General features: G+C 36.8%; 2 protein-coding genes across 7 annotated transcripts in view; both read right to left on the reverse strand.

Moving 5' to 3' along the window:
* The window catches only part of trpm8b (transient receptor potential cation channel subfamily M member 8b), a 38,745-nt gene extending 35,329 nt beyond the window's left edge, over window positions 1-3,416 (reverse strand). For 4 of the 5 annotated variants that reach the window (XM_012970203.3, XM_012970202.3, XM_012970201.3 and 1 more), the window contains exon 1: window positions 3,119-3,414. The gene's annotated coding sequence lies outside the window, so the exon portion shown is untranslated. Of the gene's footprint in view, window positions 1-3,118 lie in introns of all 5 variants that reach the window. The other variant, XR_004220350.1, reaches the window with a different exon arrangement.
* Window positions 3,417-4,949: 1,533 nt separating this feature from the next.
* The window catches only part of trpm8 (transient receptor potential cation channel, subfamily M, member 8), a 32,502-nt gene continuing 14,974 nt past the window's right edge, over window positions 4,950-22,477 (reverse strand). For both annotated transcript variants that reach the window (NM_001161633.1, XM_031892561.1), the window contains 16 exon segments: window positions 4,950-6,006; window positions 6,517-6,592; window positions 6,669-6,702; window positions 11,666-11,762; window positions 12,118-12,308; window positions 12,526-12,703; window positions 12,904-13,075; window positions 13,437-13,578; window positions 13,949-14,040; window positions 14,547-14,763; window positions 14,990-15,102; window positions 16,076-16,221; window positions 17,579-17,708; window positions 18,688-18,783; window positions 18,912-19,193; window positions 20,757-20,875. In NM_001161633.1, coding sequence (NP_001155105.1) covers window positions 6,542-6,592; window positions 6,669-6,702; window positions 11,666-11,762; window positions 12,118-12,308; window positions 12,526-12,703; window positions 12,904-13,075; window positions 13,437-13,578; window positions 13,949-14,040; window positions 14,547-14,763; window positions 14,990-15,102; window positions 16,076-16,221; window positions 17,579-17,708; window positions 18,688-18,783; window positions 18,912-19,193; window positions 20,757-20,875 — 2,060 coding nt within the window. In that variant the 3' untranslated portion in view covers window positions 4,950-6,006; window positions 6,517-6,541.

Genomic DNA, 22,477 nt, shown 5'->3' on the forward strand with positions numbered 1-22,477 from the left:
CACCTCTGAAGGCAGTGTCTTCATTATAGAAAATTTTGATACATTAGTCATTAGTCATTAAATTTTTTTTTTTTTTTTTTTAAAGTTGTTGAATTATTTGCCTTCCTCTTCTGCTATTTTCCACCTTTAAATGAAGGGTCACTGACCCCAGCAGCCAAAAACAAATGCTCTGTGAGGCTACAATTTTATTGTTATTACTTATCTTTCTATGCAGGCCCTCTCCTATTCATATTCCAGTATTTAATTTAATCAACTGCCTGGTTGCTAGGGTAAATAAAACCCTATCACACAGATAGCTGCTGAAATGCCAAACTGGAGAGCTGCTGAACAAAAAGCTGAAAAACTGAAAAACCTAAAAAAATTAAGACCAATTGAAATTTGTCTAAAATGATAAGTGACTACATCATACCAAAAGGTTATTTAATGGTGAACTACCCCTGGTGCTCTACTAACTGAAGCATTGACATTGTTTCCATCTAAACGGTATGTAAGGAACCTAAATATCTCCTTGTAGAAACCATAAAAGTTAATTTTTGTAGCATTATGTGCTTGCAGGCACGGACTAAAATATGAAGAAACTGATGTAATTTGCTGATTTGTAGTTTCTTTCATATGCAACAGCAAACACACCTTGTAGCACTGAACTCACTAAAAAAAGCTTTAGTGTTTAAAATCTCAAGATGGCCTTCAGCAATTTCCACCCAAATGAAACTAGAGAAAAAGAATTCACTCTGTCATATTTGCCAATGGTGTTATATTTGCCTTAGAGACTACTGAGAATCTGTGCGTGCAAAGGGCTTGTTTTATTACATTCTGGGAATTAACTAATTCCCAGGTGATATTTGATTTAAAGAGAAACTGCCCCATTCTGTATAATGAATAAAATGTAACTCTAAGTAACTTTCTAACAAATTCTCATTAACACATTTTAAATGTTTTAATGTAATTTTATATGTAATTGTTATGAAAAGCAGCATCTGTCTGTTTATATTCTCCACACTTCTGGTTCTGACAACAGTATAGAAGAAAACAGTACTGAAAACAGTATAGAAGAAAACAGGAGAAGTCATTTTTTTCTACATTGTTTGAAGAGTCAGAATCAGATGCAAATAAAAAGCCAGTAATTAACAGATAACAGAAAGTTTAAGAAGCAAAAATATTTTTTCTCCCTAAAATGACATTTTTTCTACAAAAAATCCAAATGTATTTGCATGAGAAATATGTAATGTTTTTATAGCACCTCAACATGTCAAAAGAAACCTTTGTCAAGAACATATATATATATATAATAGAAAGAGTGCCGCACTCACAGGGACTGTGTTTTTATTGAAAAAATTCCAACGTTTCAACAGGCCCGGATTTGTGGCGAGGCCACAAAGGCCCAGGCCTAGGGCGGCATTTCGCTCCCATACGGAGCAATGGGGACTTCTCCCCACTGCTCCGTATGGGAGTTTAAATGCCCGTGCATGTGCGATTGTGTCGGCACGACACGGGGGAGGTGGGTTGGTTTGCGCATGCGCGGGAGGCGGGGCGCAAATGGAGGGTGGCCTAGGGGCGCCCGGATTTGAAATCCGGCGCTGCGTTTCAAGCACAACCAGTGCTCTTCCTCAGGGACAAACCACACATATATATATATATATATATATAATATCTGAGTTTATCTGTAAATCACTGCCTGAGTTTGAGTGTATCATCTGGCATGTATCAGGTTAATCTGTGCATCTAAACATGCGTGACTTATTGTAAAAACCTGGACAAGGCTCACATTTTCCAGCTTAAGTCTGAACAATAGAGTTGTTGGTTAAGCAAACTAGGCATACAGGAAAATACACTTAGAAAATTTCAGAAAAACAACACAAGAAAGGGCATAAAATAAAATGGACATAATGTGGGCACTGAGGAAACACAAAGCATCCTCTTCTCTTTCCTCCCTTTGTGCAGTTGCCCACTGATAATATTCTATGTAATCAAGTAAGATATTCTTGAAATACCATATGTTAATAGCACATTATCATTCAAAAATATTGTATTTTTACCAGAAAACATTGTACATTGTTTAGTTAGAAAAGCCTGGAAAACTGATTTATATTATTTGAATAAGATATTTTCAGTTGGAAAAAGCTAGAATAAGTTTCCCTCTGGTGTTAGCATTGTACCTGCCTGTAAGCAAACAATTAGGGATGACAAGTGGTCCTTATATAAATAATGAATAATTGCTTAACAGCTTTGGAAGACAAGAAAAAGTAAGACTAATGCCATGCATGGTGTTTTCTCAAGCTACAAATTTTGGCCCAAAAGCTTTTAAACTTGCATTTTGGGGCTGAAGTAAGCACTATGTGCACACTAACAAACCTATGCCATTGTAGTCAACAACATTGTGAAGGTGGAGGTGGAGAAAATGCTGTGTAACATAAGCCTAAAAGAGACACATAACCATTATACTTCTATACAATTTTTATATATATGTGATAAAGGATTTTCACAAATGTTGTATTTCGATTCTTTATTTGGTAAAACAATAAAACAGTTTGGAAAAAAAATGGATTTTCAAACCTCTGACTCTTTATCTGGTGAGACTAAAATATGATCACTAAAAGACAGCAGGCACACCCCTGTGTATCGGGAAATATATTTTTCCTACGCTATTCGCCTATTAAATCATGTATATATTATTATAGCAAAAACAAATGCAACATGATCGAAACAAGGGTGAAAAATTTAGATACCTAGGCTTAAAAAGGGTTAAGGAAGATTTAAAGAGAAAGAATGAAAATGCTATCATGTTTGGCTGCTTGTGGCTGATGGAATCTGTGGTTTTAAAAAAATGGGGTCCACAGTTTGGACAACCATTTAGTAACTGTGTGCTCTTTAATTACAAAAAGGACCCCCATACTGCCATATTCCCTTCAATATCTTATGTATATATATATATATACTTTGATAAGTGGAGGCATTACTTTATCAAGAAGAACATGGAAGCTCATGTGTGTACTGTGCTGGTGATATAAGTATAAATGCAATGTTTGGCACACAACAGGACAGAGTTTTACAGAGTTTAGAAGAGAGTTAGCCAGGCATGATGGTGCGTGCAAGAGAACAAGCATAAATATTATCCTACCTGTGCCAAGAGAGATCCTTCATTGCCTGCACAGTCTCTGCAGTCTCAGCCCCAACTGCTTTCATGTCACTTAACAGTACAAATCTCCGCCTTCAGTCTGACCTCTCTCTTCATTTGAAAATTAAATACGGAACTCAAATGCAGATGTACACATCCATGCTTTTATACACAATGTAGCACATATAATAACATTACTGTAATCATTAATTATAACCTCTTTTTATCTTTATGCCCAGCCATTTGGCAAATATATGTATGCCCCTTAGCTGTGTCACTTACAAGGTTACAGAAAGGCAATGGGTTTAAACCAAAGGGGCTCATATGTCCTCCCTGGCTGTAAAAGACAGAGGGCTTGCAGTACAAAGTTAAACACATATTGCATGATTATATGTATGTGTTTTTTCTGTAATTATGCTAGAAAAATATTTGTGCCACAGGCAAAACACACAGGTTTAGCATGTTTTACAGACTTGTAATTTGCCCAAGTTGCAGCTGTGGTAAAGCAGGAGGAAGTGTGAGACTAGTTCCTATGACAGAGCAGTATACAGAGCTGTATCATTTGGCAGGGTAGAAACTTTGCTAAGAGGTCCACTACCAGGGTTGCTGAGTAGGCAGGTTATTTTTCAAGACCATAAAAGAAATATTTGTAATGGATAATTCTAATCAGTGGTGACAAAATACCAAAATGACTCCTTATATATTAGAACAGGGATCCCCCAACCTTTATTTACCTGTGAGCAATATTCAAATGTACAAAGAGTTGGAGAGCAACACAAGCATGAAAACTGTTCCTGGGGTTACAAATAGGGTCTCTGATTGGCTATTTGGTAGCCCCTATATGGACTAGAAGCCTACATGAGGCTATGTTTGGCAGTACACCTGGTTTTTATGCAACCAAAACTTACACAAGAATTCCAATTCTTTTAGGCCACTGGGAGCAACACCCGAGGGACTGATGAGCAAAATGTTGCTCACGACCCACTGGTTGTGGATCACTGTATTAGAAATAGCTGTTTCAGTTCCTCCCTGGCTTTTATTTGTAGCAATTTGTGGGATCCCTTGAGCTCCCACTTTATTAAAACCTTAGCACAATGTAGGAAATCTAGTGGTTTAGAAACAAAAGAAATAGTTACATAGTCTTTTTCCCTGTAATAAGATCTATTAGTTTTTAGATCTGGAGCAAACTGTGCACCTGTTATTACTTCATAGATTATGTCCTATATGTTTTAGTCAGCTTATGGCAATGAATGCACCCAGAAACACAGATTTCTGTTTTTAGTGAATAAAATACCCCCTTTGGTGAAATATAAGGATATTATAAGTCACCACGGAGTTTCATGACCATATAAAAACATTGGCCTAAGGCAGAGTGCTTTTATACAGGTCATGGCGCTCCTCAAATTTTTTTTAACAGGGGGTACTTTATTTATTATAATACACAAGTCATGTGACCAGGGGCGGGCCAAGCCGACCGGGTGCCCTAGGCAACCCGGTCAGCCAACTCCGCCCACCTCCCCGTGCGGCGATTAGATCGGTCATTGCCTCCGCCGCTAATGACAAGCGGCGGAGGCAATGACAAAGTAGCACTAGGGGTAGGCAGGAGAGGCTCCTGCCTGGCGCCCCTCAATCGTTGTGCCCTAGGCAGCTGCCTCTTCTGCCTACCCCTAGTTCCGGCCCTGCATGTGACAGAAATTACATAACCATGCACCAATTATAATTATACTGTATATATTCATGGCTCTAGTATATTATATAAAGATTGTTTTATAAGAGCTTACACACCTCATTAGAAATGTCATTAGAAAAAAGCAATTAAAAAAGATCACTTTTTAATTACAAGATGAATTTATTAGCTACCTTAGTACTAGACACAATAAGACAAAACACAAGGATGAGCTAAGATGGAGCTTAGGAATGTCCCAGTATCAAATGCTACCTATGGGAAATATACTGTATGTAGGCTTTGAATAAAAAAACACATGTTTGGGAACGGCAAGGGAAGAAATAGAAGAGAAGTTCTTAAGTATTTCATGTGAGACTCTGAAAGATATTTTTTTTTAAGTTAAAGTGTTATAGGTAACATAATAAGAAACTGCCAGGGCACTGAAGTAGTTTGTTGGATCCATTGCACATACATCACTTTTCTGTTGGCCAATAAAAACATTGAACCTGTTGAAAATGCAGCCAGTTACATTCAGGATGAGAAATCTGTCCCATTGTGGGAGGAGAACAGCGGTAAATAATCATCCACCAGTAAATATAATCTGTGGCCAATATTTTGGCTGTACTTCCATGTTATGAAAGAACATTGTTTTTTGAGTCAGTGGAATGATACCAAGTTATATGTTTAAAGGCAAAAAGGCCCACAACATTTTCATAAGTAAGCTTCAGTCTATAGAGTTAACTACATAGTTTGGAACCTAATGACCACTTCCACAACTCCACGACTGGTCTAAAGTGAAGACTGTCTTTTTAATTGGCAAATGGCTGTAAATGGAATGCACACTGATTTGTATAAAGTGAACAGCCAATTTCACAAATATTGTTCTTACATCATTTATCCCCTGTATATAAGTGAATGCAGAACAAATACATATAATCAGTAAAAAAATTAACATCGGTATGTGTATGAATGAGCAGCCTTGGCAAAGCATGGAAGACACAGCATTCATTTAGAAATGCTATTTACTTATTATGAGGCAGGCTCACACTGCAACTGCCACCAGCAGAGGTTCCTCTCTGAATGATGATGCCAGTGGTAGATGATAAAAATGGTGCAAAGGGAAGGTAGAATCAAGAAGTCTATAGAGGCTTTTGGGTGGACGAGGTAAATTAACAAACATTTCCCAGGGTGCTGTACTAGGTCCAGGTAAGGTCAATGGTCTTCTCTGCAGAAAATAAAAACAATAAAAGAAAATTTAAGTTGAAACAGGTGTTGCTCTTATACAAGATCAGCTAACCTAAAACTTTAATATTATAGAGATAGTGCCATCAAAGTCAAAAGTGTTTTCCTTAAAAACAACGTGTATGGATCAGGAAAAAACAGCAATGCTGAAAAATGATTGTGAAGATGAGACCTTTCTGCTAATAGATTTCTGTAATGCTCAGCTTAATACTCGGTCAGACTACTACTGACCATACAAAGGCCAGCCTGTACTGTACTCCAACCAATCAGACAAATATTGTACTAGGGGGCTGTGCAAGTACATGGCCACATTTCAGTTCTGATTGTTGGGGCCAACCACCTAAACAAAACAGCAGGATGTGAAGAGAAGCTGCATCTTCTCCACCTTTGGAATTCAGAGATTATCTTTTATTTGATATGTATTTTCCCTTTAAATATGGCTCCGCAGACAGACCTCCATTAAGGTCAATACTTGGGTGAAGGAAACACTTACCAAGACACTTATTTCCTCTCAGCTCTCACTTTATCTTGATTGTGATGTCCTTCATCATCCGTTTCAAGTCATGTAGCTGGAGAAAAGTATGTGTTGTTAGAATAGGAACAAAAAGAAACATTTTCCTCAGTATCATACATAAGGACCTTTACCTTTCCTTCCAGCTGCTTGAACTTTTGCTCCATCCTGTTAGAGAATACAGACAATGTCAGATCAGAGCACATGAACATTGTGCTACTTCATTTTAATTCACCTTACTTTGTCCTAGTTTCTCACTTTTTAAAGTTGCAATGTTACAGTAATAGCATTAGTTTTTTGATACATAAATCAATTGCACTAATTGAATAATGTATAAACCTCTGTAAATTTCTAAAGAATATGACAGAACTATATTAATAAACATAATAATAATGTTATTAATATATTCCTAACCAACACAGTAAACCACCATGCAATAAAACATGGACTTATGTAGTAAAGGTAAAGCAAAGCAAAAGTCTGCTACAGGGTTAGTCATTTATAGCAACCAATCACAAGGTACCATTTACTGGTTACCTGTTCAAATTTGTATTGCGTTACTTCACCTGGACAAACTAGGTAAAATAATAATATCCAGAATGCTCAGGACTTGGGGTTTTCCAGACAAGAGATCTTTCAGTAATTTGGATCTCTATAACTGAAGTCTGCTAAAAATCATTTAAACCCAATAGGATTGTTTTGCCTCCAATAAGGATTGATTATATCTTAGTTGGGATCAAGTACAAAGTACTGTTTTATTATTAAAGAGAAAAATGAAATCATTTTTAAAAATTAGAATTATTTCCTTATAATGGAGTCTATGGGAGATGGCCTTTCCGTAATTCTGAACTTTCTGGATACTGGGTTTCCGGATAAGGGATTCCATACCTGTACAAGTATTGCCCTGACACCTGTTTCACCACCTGAATTTTTTTTTATTGATTGGTGAGCCAGTGTATTTGGTGTGGTTATATAATTTTTTAAGAATTTCTGTTTTTTCTCGATCTCTCTGCTCTTAAAAACTATTTTTCATTGAGGGTCCTTGGGGTTTGCTGTTTTGTTAGGTTAAATAGCCTCTTCCTGATATCAGCTGTATGGAAGGTAAATGTTGAGGCTCCTGCTATTCTCCCTCTTTGCAGTGTTCCCAGGGATTAGACAGCCAATATGAGACAGTAGTTTCAACGGGAATATCTCCACTTTCTTCAATTTTCCTTTTCAATCTTGCTTTTCTAAATTGTTTTTTAAAAAAATCCTTTTTAAATATTAATTCATTCCGGATTTCACTATTAATTTAGACTGCAGTTATTTATGGCACCAGCCCTTTTTGTGATCAATTTGAATCTTTTATCCAAGCTCACACACTTCTGTTCATTCATCAAGCACAAGTCACTTTATTACTGAAGGATATTGGCTGTTAATATTGGTTTTATAGGCACTGGCACTTTATGATATTTGTAATTATGAGTTGGTGCAATGATGAAGAGGACACTTGAGCACTAAAATTAATGTCAAATATTTTAACATACTTTTTTATATGTGGGATAAATTTATGCCTTGAGTGACAATTTGAACAAGTAACCACCTGCAATTTTAGCAATAGGAACTGGAAGATATTATGAATTACTCCTCTTTTTATAATTAAAAGAAACACTAGTCATTTGAAGAGAGTATTTCAATCCTATAGGAAACAGAATTACCACTTGTGATTATAGGGATTAATGTGGTGAGATCCACTGTTAGTGTGGGATTTTTAGTTAATAAAGCTTTAACTTTTAATTGCCAGTATTATAACCACAAGAATAAGGGTTATCTTGTTCTTCTTTTCATTCTTCAATTAATTATACCCTTAGTGGTTATAAGATCCTGGGAGTGCTGTTTCAAATATAGTCCATTTCCTTTTCCTTTCATTCTAAATCCCAAACCAAATCCAAGATTCAAAATCAGGGAAATGTATTATATATTGGTGGACCACAAAATGGGTGTTATAATGGGAGAATATATGTATGTGTACAAAAGATTACAGAACCTTTCTGACTACAGTATGCCTGACTGAGTATGTAATAATACATCTATACATGCAAAGACATGCTCATTCAAAAAAGAGTCACTTGCATTTTTAAGCTTTATTATTGAAAGCTAGTGTCCCCAGAATAACCCAGAATGATAATTGTGTAGCTATGTTTATTTAGCATTCCTTGTGGGTGACTTGTGTTTACTTTTTCTTTTGCATACGGAATAGCAAACACAGCAAAAAGGGGTAACTGAAAAGTTTTGGCAGAACAAACAGTGACAGGTGATGGCCCATGGCGCCTGGCAAAAAGTTGTCTGAGTATCCAACAGATTTCCCTGTCTCCAGTCCAATGGAAGGGCTATGAAAGGGTCATAACAAGCTTTATGTTAATTAGCTCTTGTTTACAATTTGGTTTTTAGTCAATCAAATCTTGACTTTAAAAAGGGAACTTTAGAATTATATATGGGGGTGCTCTAAAAAAATCGAGATTCTCTAAAAGTCAGCTAAGTATAAAAAAAAAAAAAAAAAAATATATATATATATATATATATATAGTATGTTGCAAGAAGACAGGCACTCACGTATAAGTAGGTCCAAGGGAGCCTGGGTGCAGTCCCAAAATAATAGATGGAATAGCTGTAGAGAGAGTCCGCACTCACAGGTCTTAAGAAAATATAGAAGTTTTATTCAAATCAACATGATTTGAATAAAACTTCTATATTTTCTTAAGACCTGTGAGTGCGGACTCTCTCTACAGCTATTCTATATATATATATATATATATAGAGTCTGGTAACAGGCACTCACAAAACAAAATCAGCGTTGCCTGGGTGCAGTCCAATATGAAATAATAGAACAAAAAATTTATTCAAAAAATCGGGTCTAACGTTTCGGCTGCCATTGCATTGACAAAGGCTGCAATGGCAGCCGAAACGTTAGACCCGATTTTTTGAATAAATTTCTTTCTATAAGACCTGTGAGTGCGGTACCTGGTTATTTTTTGTTCTATATATATATATATATATATATATATATATATTCGAATGTAAAGTGGTGCACACCGGGGATCCTTTAAAATATAGCTTTTATTTGATGCTTAAAACATTGTAGATCAGGCCAACGTTTCAGTCTGTATCCAAGACCTTTATCAAGACCACAACCACATTAAAACCAAAACTTCCATATATATAATTAAAAAAGGACAGACACACCCCCAGGAAACAAGATTCCACCCAATCCCGTGACTACAACAGACATCAGGAAAGTAAGAACCCTGTACCAAGGTGAAAACAATATAAAAACATAGGAGGAAACCAAATACTTAGCCCTCAAGTGCACGTTAAGAATCACAATAAACCAGCTGCAGAGTAAAGACCACATATTAATAGATACAATGTACATTAGCAACAATTAGATCACAGTGTTACCTGCACATTACTGTAAAACATAAAGAAACACTTCAAAAGAAACCATTTAACCTGGACATATTTGACACAGAACATTCCAACTCATATTACCGTTGTCTGAGAAAACATGTGTAAGAACAATACTCATTCAATCCAAAAGGGGATAATTTGTTGAGGGTTTTAATCCAAAACACTTCCCACTGCATAAGTAACTGAGATCTATCACCCCCCCCCCCCCTCATTGGAGGAACGTGATCAATCGCAATAAAACGTATAGTAGGTAATCTATGTCCTCTTTCCAAGAAATGTTTTGCCACTGGTTTGTTCGTCATGCCATCTCTAAATGCTGTGCTAATTGCAGACCGATGACCATCCATCCTTAATCTTAAAGTCTGATCCGTCTTGCCTACGTAAGATAAGCCGAAAGGGCAAGTTATAAGATATATAACATGCGTAGTAGTGCAGGTGATGTGATGCCTTATAGAAAGGCGTTTGCCTGTATGTGGATGCAAAAAAGACTCCCCAGGAGTCATATACCTACAGGATGTGCAAAAAGTTGTCTGAGTATCCAACAGATAACCCTGTCTCCAGTCCAATGGAAGGGCTATGAAAGGGTCATAACAAGCTTTATGTTAATTAGCTCTTGTTTACAATTTGGTTTTCATATAAATCTTTAGGGAATAACAAATCAAATCTTGACTTTAAGAAAGAAACTTTAGAATTATATATGGGGGTGCTCTAAAAAAATCGAGATTCTCTAAAAGTCAGCTAAGTAAAAAAAAAAAAAAAAATATATATATATATATATATGTAGTATAGAACTTCCAGCAGAGTAATATCACAGTCCCAGATGATGTTATTAACCAAAGGCACTGCTACTTCAAAGGGGAGCCAAACCCAATCCAATCAAAAAAGAACGGAGAGAAGGGCGCTCTCTCTGGTGTAGTAAATTTTAAAATGATTATTTAAAAGTAAAATAATGCATTTACAAATTTCAGCATATTGGACACGCTCATCAAACATGTCACTGCAATGCTCAGCCCAATGTGTTTCATCCAAGATGGGACTTCTTCAGGGGAACAAAGATTGAAACTTTGTGTCCCTGAAATAGTCCCATCTCAGAAAAAATGTGTTGGGCTGAGCGTAGCAGTGACATGCGTGAAGAGTGTTTCTAATATGCTGATATTTGTTATTGCATTAAAAAAGGAACATACATTTATTTTGAAACAATACACAAGCACCATGAATATTCTGTAAATAATATCCTTATAAACAGTGCTTAGTGATGTCACCAGTTATAACCGGTGCTTAGGACTCACTGATTTCCATGATCTGTATAGAAAACAGGTCCTTGTGGTCTGCTCCAGTCATCAAAGTAGCTACTTGGCAAAGTCTACTTCGGTACTTTTATAGTTTTGTGGTATATTTTTTCAGTGCCCTTTACCACTCTACTCACTTGTATTATATATACAATATCTTATTTTGCTCATTTATAATTTCATTATTATTATACTTTAGGCTTATTTTCCCAGATTATACATATTTACAAGCCGCACTAAATGTCAACATTTTCTCTACTATACTATATCCCTACTGAAGCATACTACTCTTATTTCTTGAGTTATTTCCTTCCAATTTAGCTGTCCTCACCTTACTCCTTCCCTAATAAGGTCCTATATAAATCACCCAGCTATAGTTGTGATGGGACACTCACTCCGTGCATTTGTTGTTCTGGCTGCTAAGTTTCACTAGATAATTTTCCTTCATCACAGCTTCCCAGGCCAGAGTTTCAGTGTCTTCTTTCTTGGAGCCTAATGGAAAACAATATGGTTAAACTCCCAGTGGAATTACCAATCAACCATGTTTTGCCATCACTTTCATAAATAATGACCTAAACGGGGAAGTAACAAAACTTATAGATAAAAACTAGATAAAAACATAAGAAATAGAAAACCAATGAAAAACAGAGGAAGGGAACTTATTACTGGTTATACAGCTTGCTATTTAGTTCAGCTGTCACCAGCTGAACTAAAGACACCAGCTTCATGTATCATTGTTTAAGAAAAATCCTCCATCTCCTCACTATGAAGGAAAGGCTGTGTATGGTCAAGATGAATGTTTCCATAAATCCGTAAACATTATGTCTACATGCAAAAAGTGACTTACAGCAGTGTGTGGGCTCAGGCTCTTGTTGTTTGCAGCAGCAGCTAAACATTTTTCTGAGAATCATATAGAAGTAAGCCAAGATGACAAATGGGAATGGGATGGTGAGTCGGCTGCAATATTCCTGAACCAGAAAATATCGCTGGAACTTCCACACCTGATCATTGTTCTCCTGTACCGAACCCACAGTATACCTGTCAAGAGTGCAGGAAGAGTGAATTAGAAGTGTGTTTTTACTGTTTTCTGCCATTCTTTGCTACTGAGTCTTTCAATAGTAGGTCTTGATTATTTGACAATTTTGCAATGATGCCCAGCATGCCACTTAGTCATAAACTATAACAGTAATCCTGTATAAAAAAGTATTTTAAAGATACTAATGTAAATCTATACCCCAGTAGGAGAACAACTCACCCAAACATGGCAATGAGCAGATTCACCAGAAGGATATTGGTAGAAAGCATGTAGATACAGACCAGCGGGATGGTGATCCACTCTGGGAATCGAGGGTTATGGTCATTGTCCATCTCCACGCAAAGTGGCTTAGACTCATTCCCAGTTATCGTACAGTGGTCAAAATCATAAGTTGTTCCTTTAAGAAGAAAGTTTAAAGGGTGGTCAAAGGTAATAACAGAGACTTCCAAAGGAATATAAACGTATCAGCTTACAAGTAAAAGAATTTAAATTCTTTTCATAGGCAAACACAGTGAGCATAAGGTAAAATTGCCCAAGAATATAAAACCAATGTTTATAAAGAGTTTGTTCCTTCAGAAGCAGAGAATAAACTTTTACCATCCACATCAGCTATATACTGTCCAAACACCGCTAGATATGGCTCATATATAACTGAGCGGAATATCCACTCCCAGCGATGTTCATTGAGGCGCAGAATTCCTTGGCGGGCCACACCAAAAGCGATAACCCAAACCGCAAAGAGGAAGAGGAAGAAAAATACATCTATAAGCTGAGGAGAGAATGAAAAGGCGGAACATCAGCAATACATATTACACATTTGCTATGCCTTTTCTTTGTCTTAATACAAACTAAAGATACTGCTGCCCAGTCTCAGAAACATTTTCCTAGAAGCCTAGAAAGTACTATCTATGCCTCTCATTCATGAGTGTAGGCCCATATAGATGTCTTTGCACCAACACTTGGCAAAGTATTTTATAGCCCCTAGCAATGCAGTGTCTACTAATAGTAATACCACTATTTCTGTCAAAACTGATGACGGCAATCATTAGGCTCCTCATACCAACCCACCCACTCTTTCTGGGAAACCACACTGCTTTCATTTTCTGTGCTTTGGGAGCTCTATTTCTTACCATTCTTTGCAACATAATAATCTTTGGTCCTAGATTCCGGCTTACAGTAAAGATGTGAATAAGTCTCACAGTAAAGATGATGTAGTCCAGACAGAAGATTACTCTACCCGTGTAAAGTGCACTGGAATTAGAGCGATGCAGCCTACAGAATAAAATATTAAGGTTTGCAATATTGCATAAAAAATACTTGTAACTATTTTGTATAGTTTAAACATCATTACATGCTTTATTTGTAATTAAAACATGCAATTTCATATTTGTTTCTACTCTTTATTAGATATAATAGAGAAGGTTACATGTGGGCCTAGTCCTTTGTGAATGATGTCAATGCTGACTGCAGGCAGCACTGCATACAGAGATGCACACAACTATGTGGTAGTGTTGGAGCAGCTTTGGACACAAGTACCTTTAATGAATGGCGTCAGTTTGTGTGGGACCTTGAGTCAAATTTCAGCACACCACTAAATGTTACCTTTTTTGAAATGATACTCATACTGAGACTATGAACTCACCTGAATACAATTCCTGCAATGAAGTAAAGAATGGCCAAAATATCCATAACGTTCCATAGGTCTGTAAAATACTTTATTCCACTCATATACATCTGCAAAACAACACACATATGTGTGACTGAAGCTAAAGTCTGACAAGCTGAACACAAATGAGGGCCCTTTTCTACCATACAAATATTGCATTTATTACTGGAAAAGCTAAAATGGCAAGAATTTTGGCACCTATTGGCACCATGCTCCACTGCCAGTTAAGTTGTGCTACTAACAACATGATCAGCTGGTGAGAAGGAATATCTATGGCACACTTACCTCATCAATAATGCGCCGCAAATGTGCAAGTTTAGGATAATATTCAGAAAGGCCACATTATTACTATGGAATTTGCCTTTGTATCAGTAGTACTGAACAGAATTGCATTGCAGCTTCATTGTATCTCGTTCATATTTTGGCTTTGTTCATTCATAAAGGTATTGGTATTATTGGCTACTAAAACCATGTGTTCTCTAATTTTGTTTTACCTGAGACTTTTTTTAATTTTTATATCCTTTTTGTTGCAGTTAATGCACAATTCATTCCATAATCACATTTATGGCAATACCTGTCTTATTTCATCACAGAGCAAGATAAACACCAGCACATAGACTGCTATCTCCAGGCCTGTGGGGACTGGCTGGAAATCCATGAGAAGGACGTAGGCGAAGACAAGGAGGAATCCAATGTAAAAAATAACAGTCCAGGAAAAGACAACAAAGGGTGAAGTGAAGAAATCAAAGTATTTCCTCAAATGGCTTCTCTTTTTGTCTGATGGTTTCTTCCTGTATTTATAAGCAATAGTATTAGTGGGATAATTTGAATTATCCAATATTAGCTTGTTGTGGAATTATAAAAAAACTACCTTGCAAACAGAAAATAATTAATTTAAAAAGTATTCCTATGTAACCTGTATCAATAAAAGTCTAACAGTTCCCAAATTTATGGAGAGATGCTCTAATGGAGAAGTGCCCTTATGTTGCTAATGCTCATCATTTTAGTGCTATATACCTGAAAGAGATGAATCCACAACTTATGAGAGGAAAGAAGAAGAGACACAACAGAATCTTCCAGTTTTTGGTATCTCTGGAGATCTCTCCATACCATTGCTTGGAAAGAAAGTTCTGCAGAGGCAGACACAGACATGTTAACAGATGAAAAGAGGGACAGAAAGACAAATACATATATGGAAAGAAAGAGACACCTAACACATAAACCCTTGTGAGAACAAGCTAAAATGGCAGCTGCTATCTTAAAGGAATATTGTCACTGGAAACATCAGTTAATAGAGCTTCTCCAGCAGAATCCTGCATTGAAATCCCTTCAAAAACACAAACAGATTTTTTTATATTTAATTTTGAAACTTCACATGGGGCTTCACCTGTGCTCTGATGAACTTCAGTCACACTTTACTGCTGAGCTTCAATTTGAAGTGATATCACCCCCCTCCCAGCAGCCGATCAGCAGAACAATTGGAATTGAGCAAGCTAGCAGCTCCCAGCAGATATAAGAATAGCTCTCAATAGTAAGAAAGTCCAGCTTGGGACTCCTTCAGTTACATGGGAGCAAGAGAAACAATAGGTTAGCTGAAAGCAGTTCTAATGTGCAGCGCTGGCTCCTTCTGAAAGCTCAGACTCAGGCACAATGCACTGAGATGGCACCTACACACCAATATTACAGCTAAAGAAAATACATTTGTTGGTTCAAGAATATAATTTTAAATGGTAGAGTGAATTATTTGCCATGTAAACAGTGTAATTTTGAAATAAAAAGTACAACATAAAAATCATGACAGAATCCCCTGAATCCCCAGAGGGAGCTTCTAGGCCTGTTTACTCAGGTATGGTAAAGTTTTCTACAGATTAAATATAGCGTTCTAGCTTGCACTATTGTGCAATAAAATGCTAAAATGCCTTTCCTTCTCCTTGAATAATGAAGCCCTCAGACTAAATCTTGGAATACATCATCAACAACATTTTCAGTAGTGTTGAAGGTAAAAGAAACAGGATGCTTAAAAAAATGTTTAATGTTAGATTAATGTGGGTTTATCTTTGTATTCTATTTTTTTCCCAAAAGAATGCTTTCTAAGCTACTTACTTGCACTCCTGGTTGTGCTATGAACTGCTGGTCCTTTGCCTCTACTGCCATTTCCAGGCAGTTACTCATTCCCCAGGCCTCGCAGGAATAAACCAGCAACATCTCTGCCAGGTCCTCATCATTACTGTAGCATTCTGTGAATAGTTCTGGAGCAAGAACATGAGGCTGATATTCATATACAGATAAACCAAGAAAATACTCAAGTGGATTAGGTATTTTTAAAAGAAAAGATGCCTTTATCTAAACTTTAATCCATTCAAAAATGTTAGCACTTAACGTACAATACCATAGGGTTGATTCACTATATCGCACTATTGCATGCTTTTTTGTGTTAGACCCGAAAAAAATGCTCGATTCGCTAAAGTATTATCGCATGCGTTAAGTCGCATATTGCATGCGTTAATTAGCACGCAACCGCATTGCATTAATTAGCGCGCAGAAATAATACTAACGCATGATTCACAAACACTTAGACGCGCTAAATATCGCATTAGTCTATGCGAAAATTAACACCTACTTTGAGCAGGCGGTAATTATAGAAAAGTACAGTTCATGAGCTTTTGGCAACACAATATGGACTTTGCAGTGGGATTTATTCAAGTCTGTGTTGGCCCCAGAGTGATGCAGCCTCCAGTTTGCAGGGAAATGGTCATTTGAAAAAAAATTTAGTTTTACGAATGTAATGATGTTTATGGTTAATATGGCGTGCGCGCGAAAAGTGGCGCACGTGCGTTAATTAGCGTGCTGTGTTACTTAAATAACACAAACAGCATCGCGTCTAAATTAATGCAAATATCCTTTTAGTGAATCGTGCATGAAGACACGGAAAATAAGACGTGATAAAATTTTTACCGCATGCTATAAATAGCACTTGTTTTAACGCACCTTAGTGAATCAGCCCTCATAAGTGAAAAATCTTTGAGCAGTTGTTAAAGGGGAGGTATAATGACATTAAATCTAACTGTTAACAACTTAACGATATACATTCATTACACATTTCCAATTAAAATCTGATTCTCCTGTGCTATTCTCTGCACTGCCGGTTCTGAATACACAAGTGATTTCCTTTTTCCCATAGTGCCTTGCACACTTCTGTGATTCTCCTTCTTTACTGGTCTATTAATCACAGAAAATGCAAAGCACTGTAATAACTGGAGTCTTGGCTGGAGCGGAGCTGATTATTGTTGTAATTGTTACATGTTGGCAGAACCAGCAGTACAGAGGCCAGTAAATGCCAGAAGGACACTGCTTTCATTAACATGTAAGAACATAATTATAACATTTCATTGAAAATTTGTGATCTATTTTGTAATAGTTATTCAACTATTCCAGTACCTGTTGAAAAGCAGATATTCAGCTGTTTGCTAAAATAACTAGAGAAGCTCATATATTTATTTTCTGCACTATTCTAAAATAAACCAAATGAACAGATGATTATTTCTCTTTAAAGCAACTGTAGTCATTATGGGTCATTAAGAATAATAAACTCAGACTCCCTCTTACCAACGGCTCTTGTTTCATATTCATTAGCAATTTCTTCCGACTCCCCAGCAGCATTAATATCATTCTTTACTTTGGCCAAGCTTTTCAGGAGTTTGCTGGCACCCAATGCAGCGAGTGTACATCCTCTTGTCTAAAGGGCAGGAGAGTAACAGAGGCAACAGGTCAGAGACATCTGACTGCAAACAGGGGACTGGAGCTTGGTTTAACTGTTTTGATTAAAGGAATTTTTCCATGGGAAAATACACCAGTTAATAGTGATCCTCCTGCAGAATCCTGTTTCAAAATCCATTTTTCAAAAGAGCAAACATTTTTTTATACTTCATCTTTAAATTTGACATGGGGCTAGAAATTATTTTAGTTTCCCAAGTTTCCACAGCCATGTGACTTGTGCTCTGGTAAACTTCAGTCACTCTTTACTGCAAGTTGGAGTGGTGTCACCCCCCCTGTACCCCCCAAGCAGTCTATCAGCAGAACAATGGGCAGGTAACAACATAGCAGCATCCTGACACCTGCATTGCTAAAATCCTCCAATTTCCCACCTAGTGTTAGATATGAGAATAGCAATAGCAAAACACCCAAGTCCAGCCATGACTCCTCCAGTAACATTGAGTAGGAGAAACGTTAGCTTATTTGAAAGCAGTTCCATTGTGAAGTGCTGTCTCTTTCTGAAAGCGCTGCATCAAGCACAATGCACTACAGACCAATACTATAACTAAAAAATATATTTATAGGATTAGGAATAAAATTTTTAATGGTAGAATGAATTATTTACAAGGTACACTGTTTAATTTAGTAATAAAAATGACACCACATTATAACAAATAATAACAAAATTATAACAAATTATAACAAAATATCTTTAGGGGAATAAAGAACTCACACTGCACTCACTAAAAACTAATTCATTAAACTTTATGAAAACTCACAAATTGTATGTATGTTATTTATGATTAGCAGACCTTAAGGGAGCTGGGGCTTACCCATAAGTGATTGAGGTATGGAGGCTTGTCTATAGGGCACAAGATTGGGGCATGAGCATCTTAGAAGGTACAGGGCTAAACAACAACAAGTTAACAGTACTGTGCTACAATAACAATGGCTAGTATTACCTGCTCCCAAATAACCTTCGACAGCTGTCTTTTATTCTGCAAAATAGCCCATATGAACAGTACTTGAATGGGGTGTTTTATAATTGGAGAAAGATCCTGGCAAGAAAAAAAACATCAGCTTCATTCAAAAGAAACCTTCTGGTTAGATTTTCTCAGTCTATTAGGAAATATTGCACATGATATAGCAATAATAACAAAGTACACATAATCAGCAGCCCTCTGACCTGTATATCAGAAAAATCACGGCTGTTCCTCTCCTCCTTATAGGTACGCTGATAGTTCAGCACCATCTTCCACACAAAGGTGAGGAGAGTGTCATTGTAGGAGTTCTTGGCTATCTGTAGATTGCGGTATACAAGGGTACTGAAATTCTCTGAGAAAAGTTCACTTAAAATCTCACTGGTCAGGAATTTGCGCAGGTTTAGGCCATTTTCTAACAGGAGACGCACAAACTTAGGCCGATCTTTCACCAATGCAGCAAACATGGCGTCTTCCAGGTCAGCTGACTATAAATGCGATATAGGTACAAGTACAAGAGAAGGAAAGTGAAACTGCTGATAAGCAAAAGAAGTAGTAATCCCTCCCTGCATTGTTGCAACACTGGTATGGGACCTGTTATCCAGAATGCTCAGGAACTGGGGTTTTCCAGGTCTTTCAGTAACTTGGATTACCATGCCTAAAGTCTTCTAAAAAATAATTTAAACATTAAATAAACCCAATAGGATTGTTTTGCATCCAATAAGGATTAAGTGCAAGATAATGTTTTATTATTACAGGGAAAAGGGAAAGCATATTTAAAAATTTGAACTATAACAATTATAATGGAGTCTATGGGTGATGGTTTTCTCGTAATTCAGAGCTTTCTGGATAACAGGTTTCTGGATAATGGGTTCCATACCTGTACCATAATGAACAATGTTCCACTGTACAGGAAAGCACACACAATAATGTTACATATTCAATAATTCTATGGGCACAACTGTTTGGCAATAAAACACATGCTAATAAGTCAAAAGGGATGCATTAAAAAAAACACATACAGTACAATATTGTACAAATATTGGCACATTCAAATACATATAATACTTACTACCATGAAGAAGAATAAAACAGTAAGGGAGCTGGGGGTATTTTGGGGCTTTATTGCACTTTACTTTATTCTTTATTGCTTTTTACTAGTGTGCTCTCCATTTACTATTTTTGTTGTATACCAAAACACATACTAGTCTGCCCATGTCAATACATCATACACAATGCTCTTATACACTGTCCCTGTGTAACTATGATACATTTACTGTATCTCCCTATTAATTTGTGTTTCATGCCTATAGACATTAGATGGCAAAAATTAGTCCCCTCCTAAATTATATAAAGATAATAAGAATAATAAAGAATTTTTTTTATATGCCATTTTTTTTTGCAAACCTAAGAAAAATAACTGTGTATTACATTAAAATGAGAGTACAGGCATGGGACCTGTTATCCAGAATGCATAGAACATGGGGTTTTCCAGAAAAAAGTGTAGCAATCCAAATTACAGAAATACCCCTTAAGTCTACTAAAAATCATTTCATCATAATTAAATCAAACCAATAGGATTATTTTGCCTTCAATAAGGGTTAATTATATCTTAGTTGGAATCAAGTACAGGTACTGTTTTATTAATACAGAGAAAGGGGAAATGATTTTTAAAAATGCAAATTATTTTATTAAAACAGAGCCAAAGGGAGATGGCCTTCCAGTAATTAAGAGTATTCTGGGTAATGGGTTTCCAGATAACAGATCCCATACTTGTTCCTGCATTGGTTAGCCAAGGTATTGAGTACATAGTGTAGGTGTTCATAGAGTTACGGTGGTTTTAATTAAACAAGGAACTCTATTATAATAAAAGTATTTTGTCTCTATATTGTTGCATTATCACAGAAAAATCCCAGTGCCTTTCAACTCCAAATACTGGGGTCTTCTTCAGGGGAATTGCAGGCTACGCAGAAAGTTCAGGGAAAGTGTATCTCTATACATTCTTGCACAAGGATTTCTTTCTGTTATGTGTAACATGTTATATATCAAACCTCCCAACGGCGGTCATTAGTAAAGATCTCCTCACTAGCCAAATCCAGTTGGTTCCACTCTAGGAGCAGTTTCAGTTGTGCATTCCAGTTATCTTTATCCTGCTCATTGGTGCTGTAAGCTGGAAGGAGTTAAATACATGCCACATGTTAGTGAATATGTTTTTTATAAATACAAAGCTAAATGGCTTATTTTTATTGTAAATTATAAAATCTGCTCTGCAAGAGATACCATTTAGTTTGATAGGAGACATCAGCATGATGTCATAAAAGATACTGTAAATGTATCAAATTAAGTAAGTGCAATGTTAATTTCCACATAAAGTATTAAAGTGGCTTTACATTAATGAGCTGCTCATGCTCTTTCTACATATACAGAATCTGGGAATTGGTACAATATGCTATAAAGCTATAAATGAGTATGCCAATGACCTGATGCAGGTTCATACCCATCTGTAAACAAGTACTTTGGATCACCTGGTTGCTATTTTATGGATATGTTGATGGATATGATTACCCAAAACTTCAAGCATCAGGTAAGTTCTGGAGTTCTGGGAAAAAAAACTTTGATAAATGATCCCCCACAGCATTTTAAAGCAGCTGCTTCCTTTAATGCTGAATTTTTACACAGAGTTACACAGTCGCTAAAAATCAATACATTACTTGATAAATGCTAAATGTTTGGTATATTTGGTTGCCATTTTTTTACACAATTTTTTTTTTTTTTTTTTAAATTGCCCCCACTCTTAGCCCTTGAAGGCTGGTGCAATATACTGAGGGTAATTTATGAAGACCTGGGGAAGATGTGCAAGGGCAGTAAGGGGCACAAGAGCACCACCTTAATGCTTATTCATGCAGCAGTTTTATTCCTTATTTCTGGTTGCTCTCTGCATTAGAGCAACCAGTCCCTACCAGACAGGGACCCATTGGGCCTGCAGCCTCTGCCACTCCCTAACTAGTGCATGTATATATGACAAAATGAAGCGCAGAAACTACGGGGCACAAAAGCAACTCCTTATTATTTTTTCATGCAAAACTAAGTGTGGCTGCACTCTGCATCAGGGAGGCAGGCAGCCCTGTCCTTACCAGACAGAACCCCATTGCATCCTATGCATATAAATTATAAAACAAAGCACAGAGACCTGAGGCAATTTGGCAACAGAGGCATTCCATTATGTAAACAACCCCTACTGTTGGTTATGTAATAAAAGATGCAACGTTTGCACCAGGTATTAGTTTAAAAGGAAACAATCGATTGGTTGTTATAGGTTACTAGACCTAATGCAAATTTTGCAGATTTAATTACATTTCTGATGATCATATCATAGTTATTTTGCACCTTGATCATGAGAAAGCAAGACAATGACAAAACAAAAGCATCTATAACTGGGGTATTATGCACGCTATGCTAATCAGTCCCCCCTAAACATTCATTTTTGAAATGTAGTAGTCACCTGAGATCCTGAACATTTACCATATTCAAAGGGCAGTATGAGCTAGTTAAAATCTCTGCCTTTAGGCTAATGTCCCACGGAGCAAGTTAGCCACCCATTATAGATTGCTGCTACCGTGGGCAACTAACCGCTTCAAAATGCCTTTCCACCAGCAACAATAGGAGTCGCCAGTAGAAAGGCCTACGCATCGCTTCAGCTTTCCAAAGTCGCACAAAGTTTCCTCCTGCAGGCAACTTTGTGCAACTTCGGAAAGCCAAAGTGATGTGTAGG

Source organism: Xenopus tropicalis, chromosome 9 (genome assembly GCF_000004195.4).
Source record: "Xenopus tropicalis strain Nigerian chromosome 9, UCB_Xtro_10.0, whole genome shotgun sequence".
Lineage (NCBI taxonomy): Eukaryota > Metazoa > Chordata > Amphibia > Anura > Pipidae > Xenopus > Xenopus tropicalis.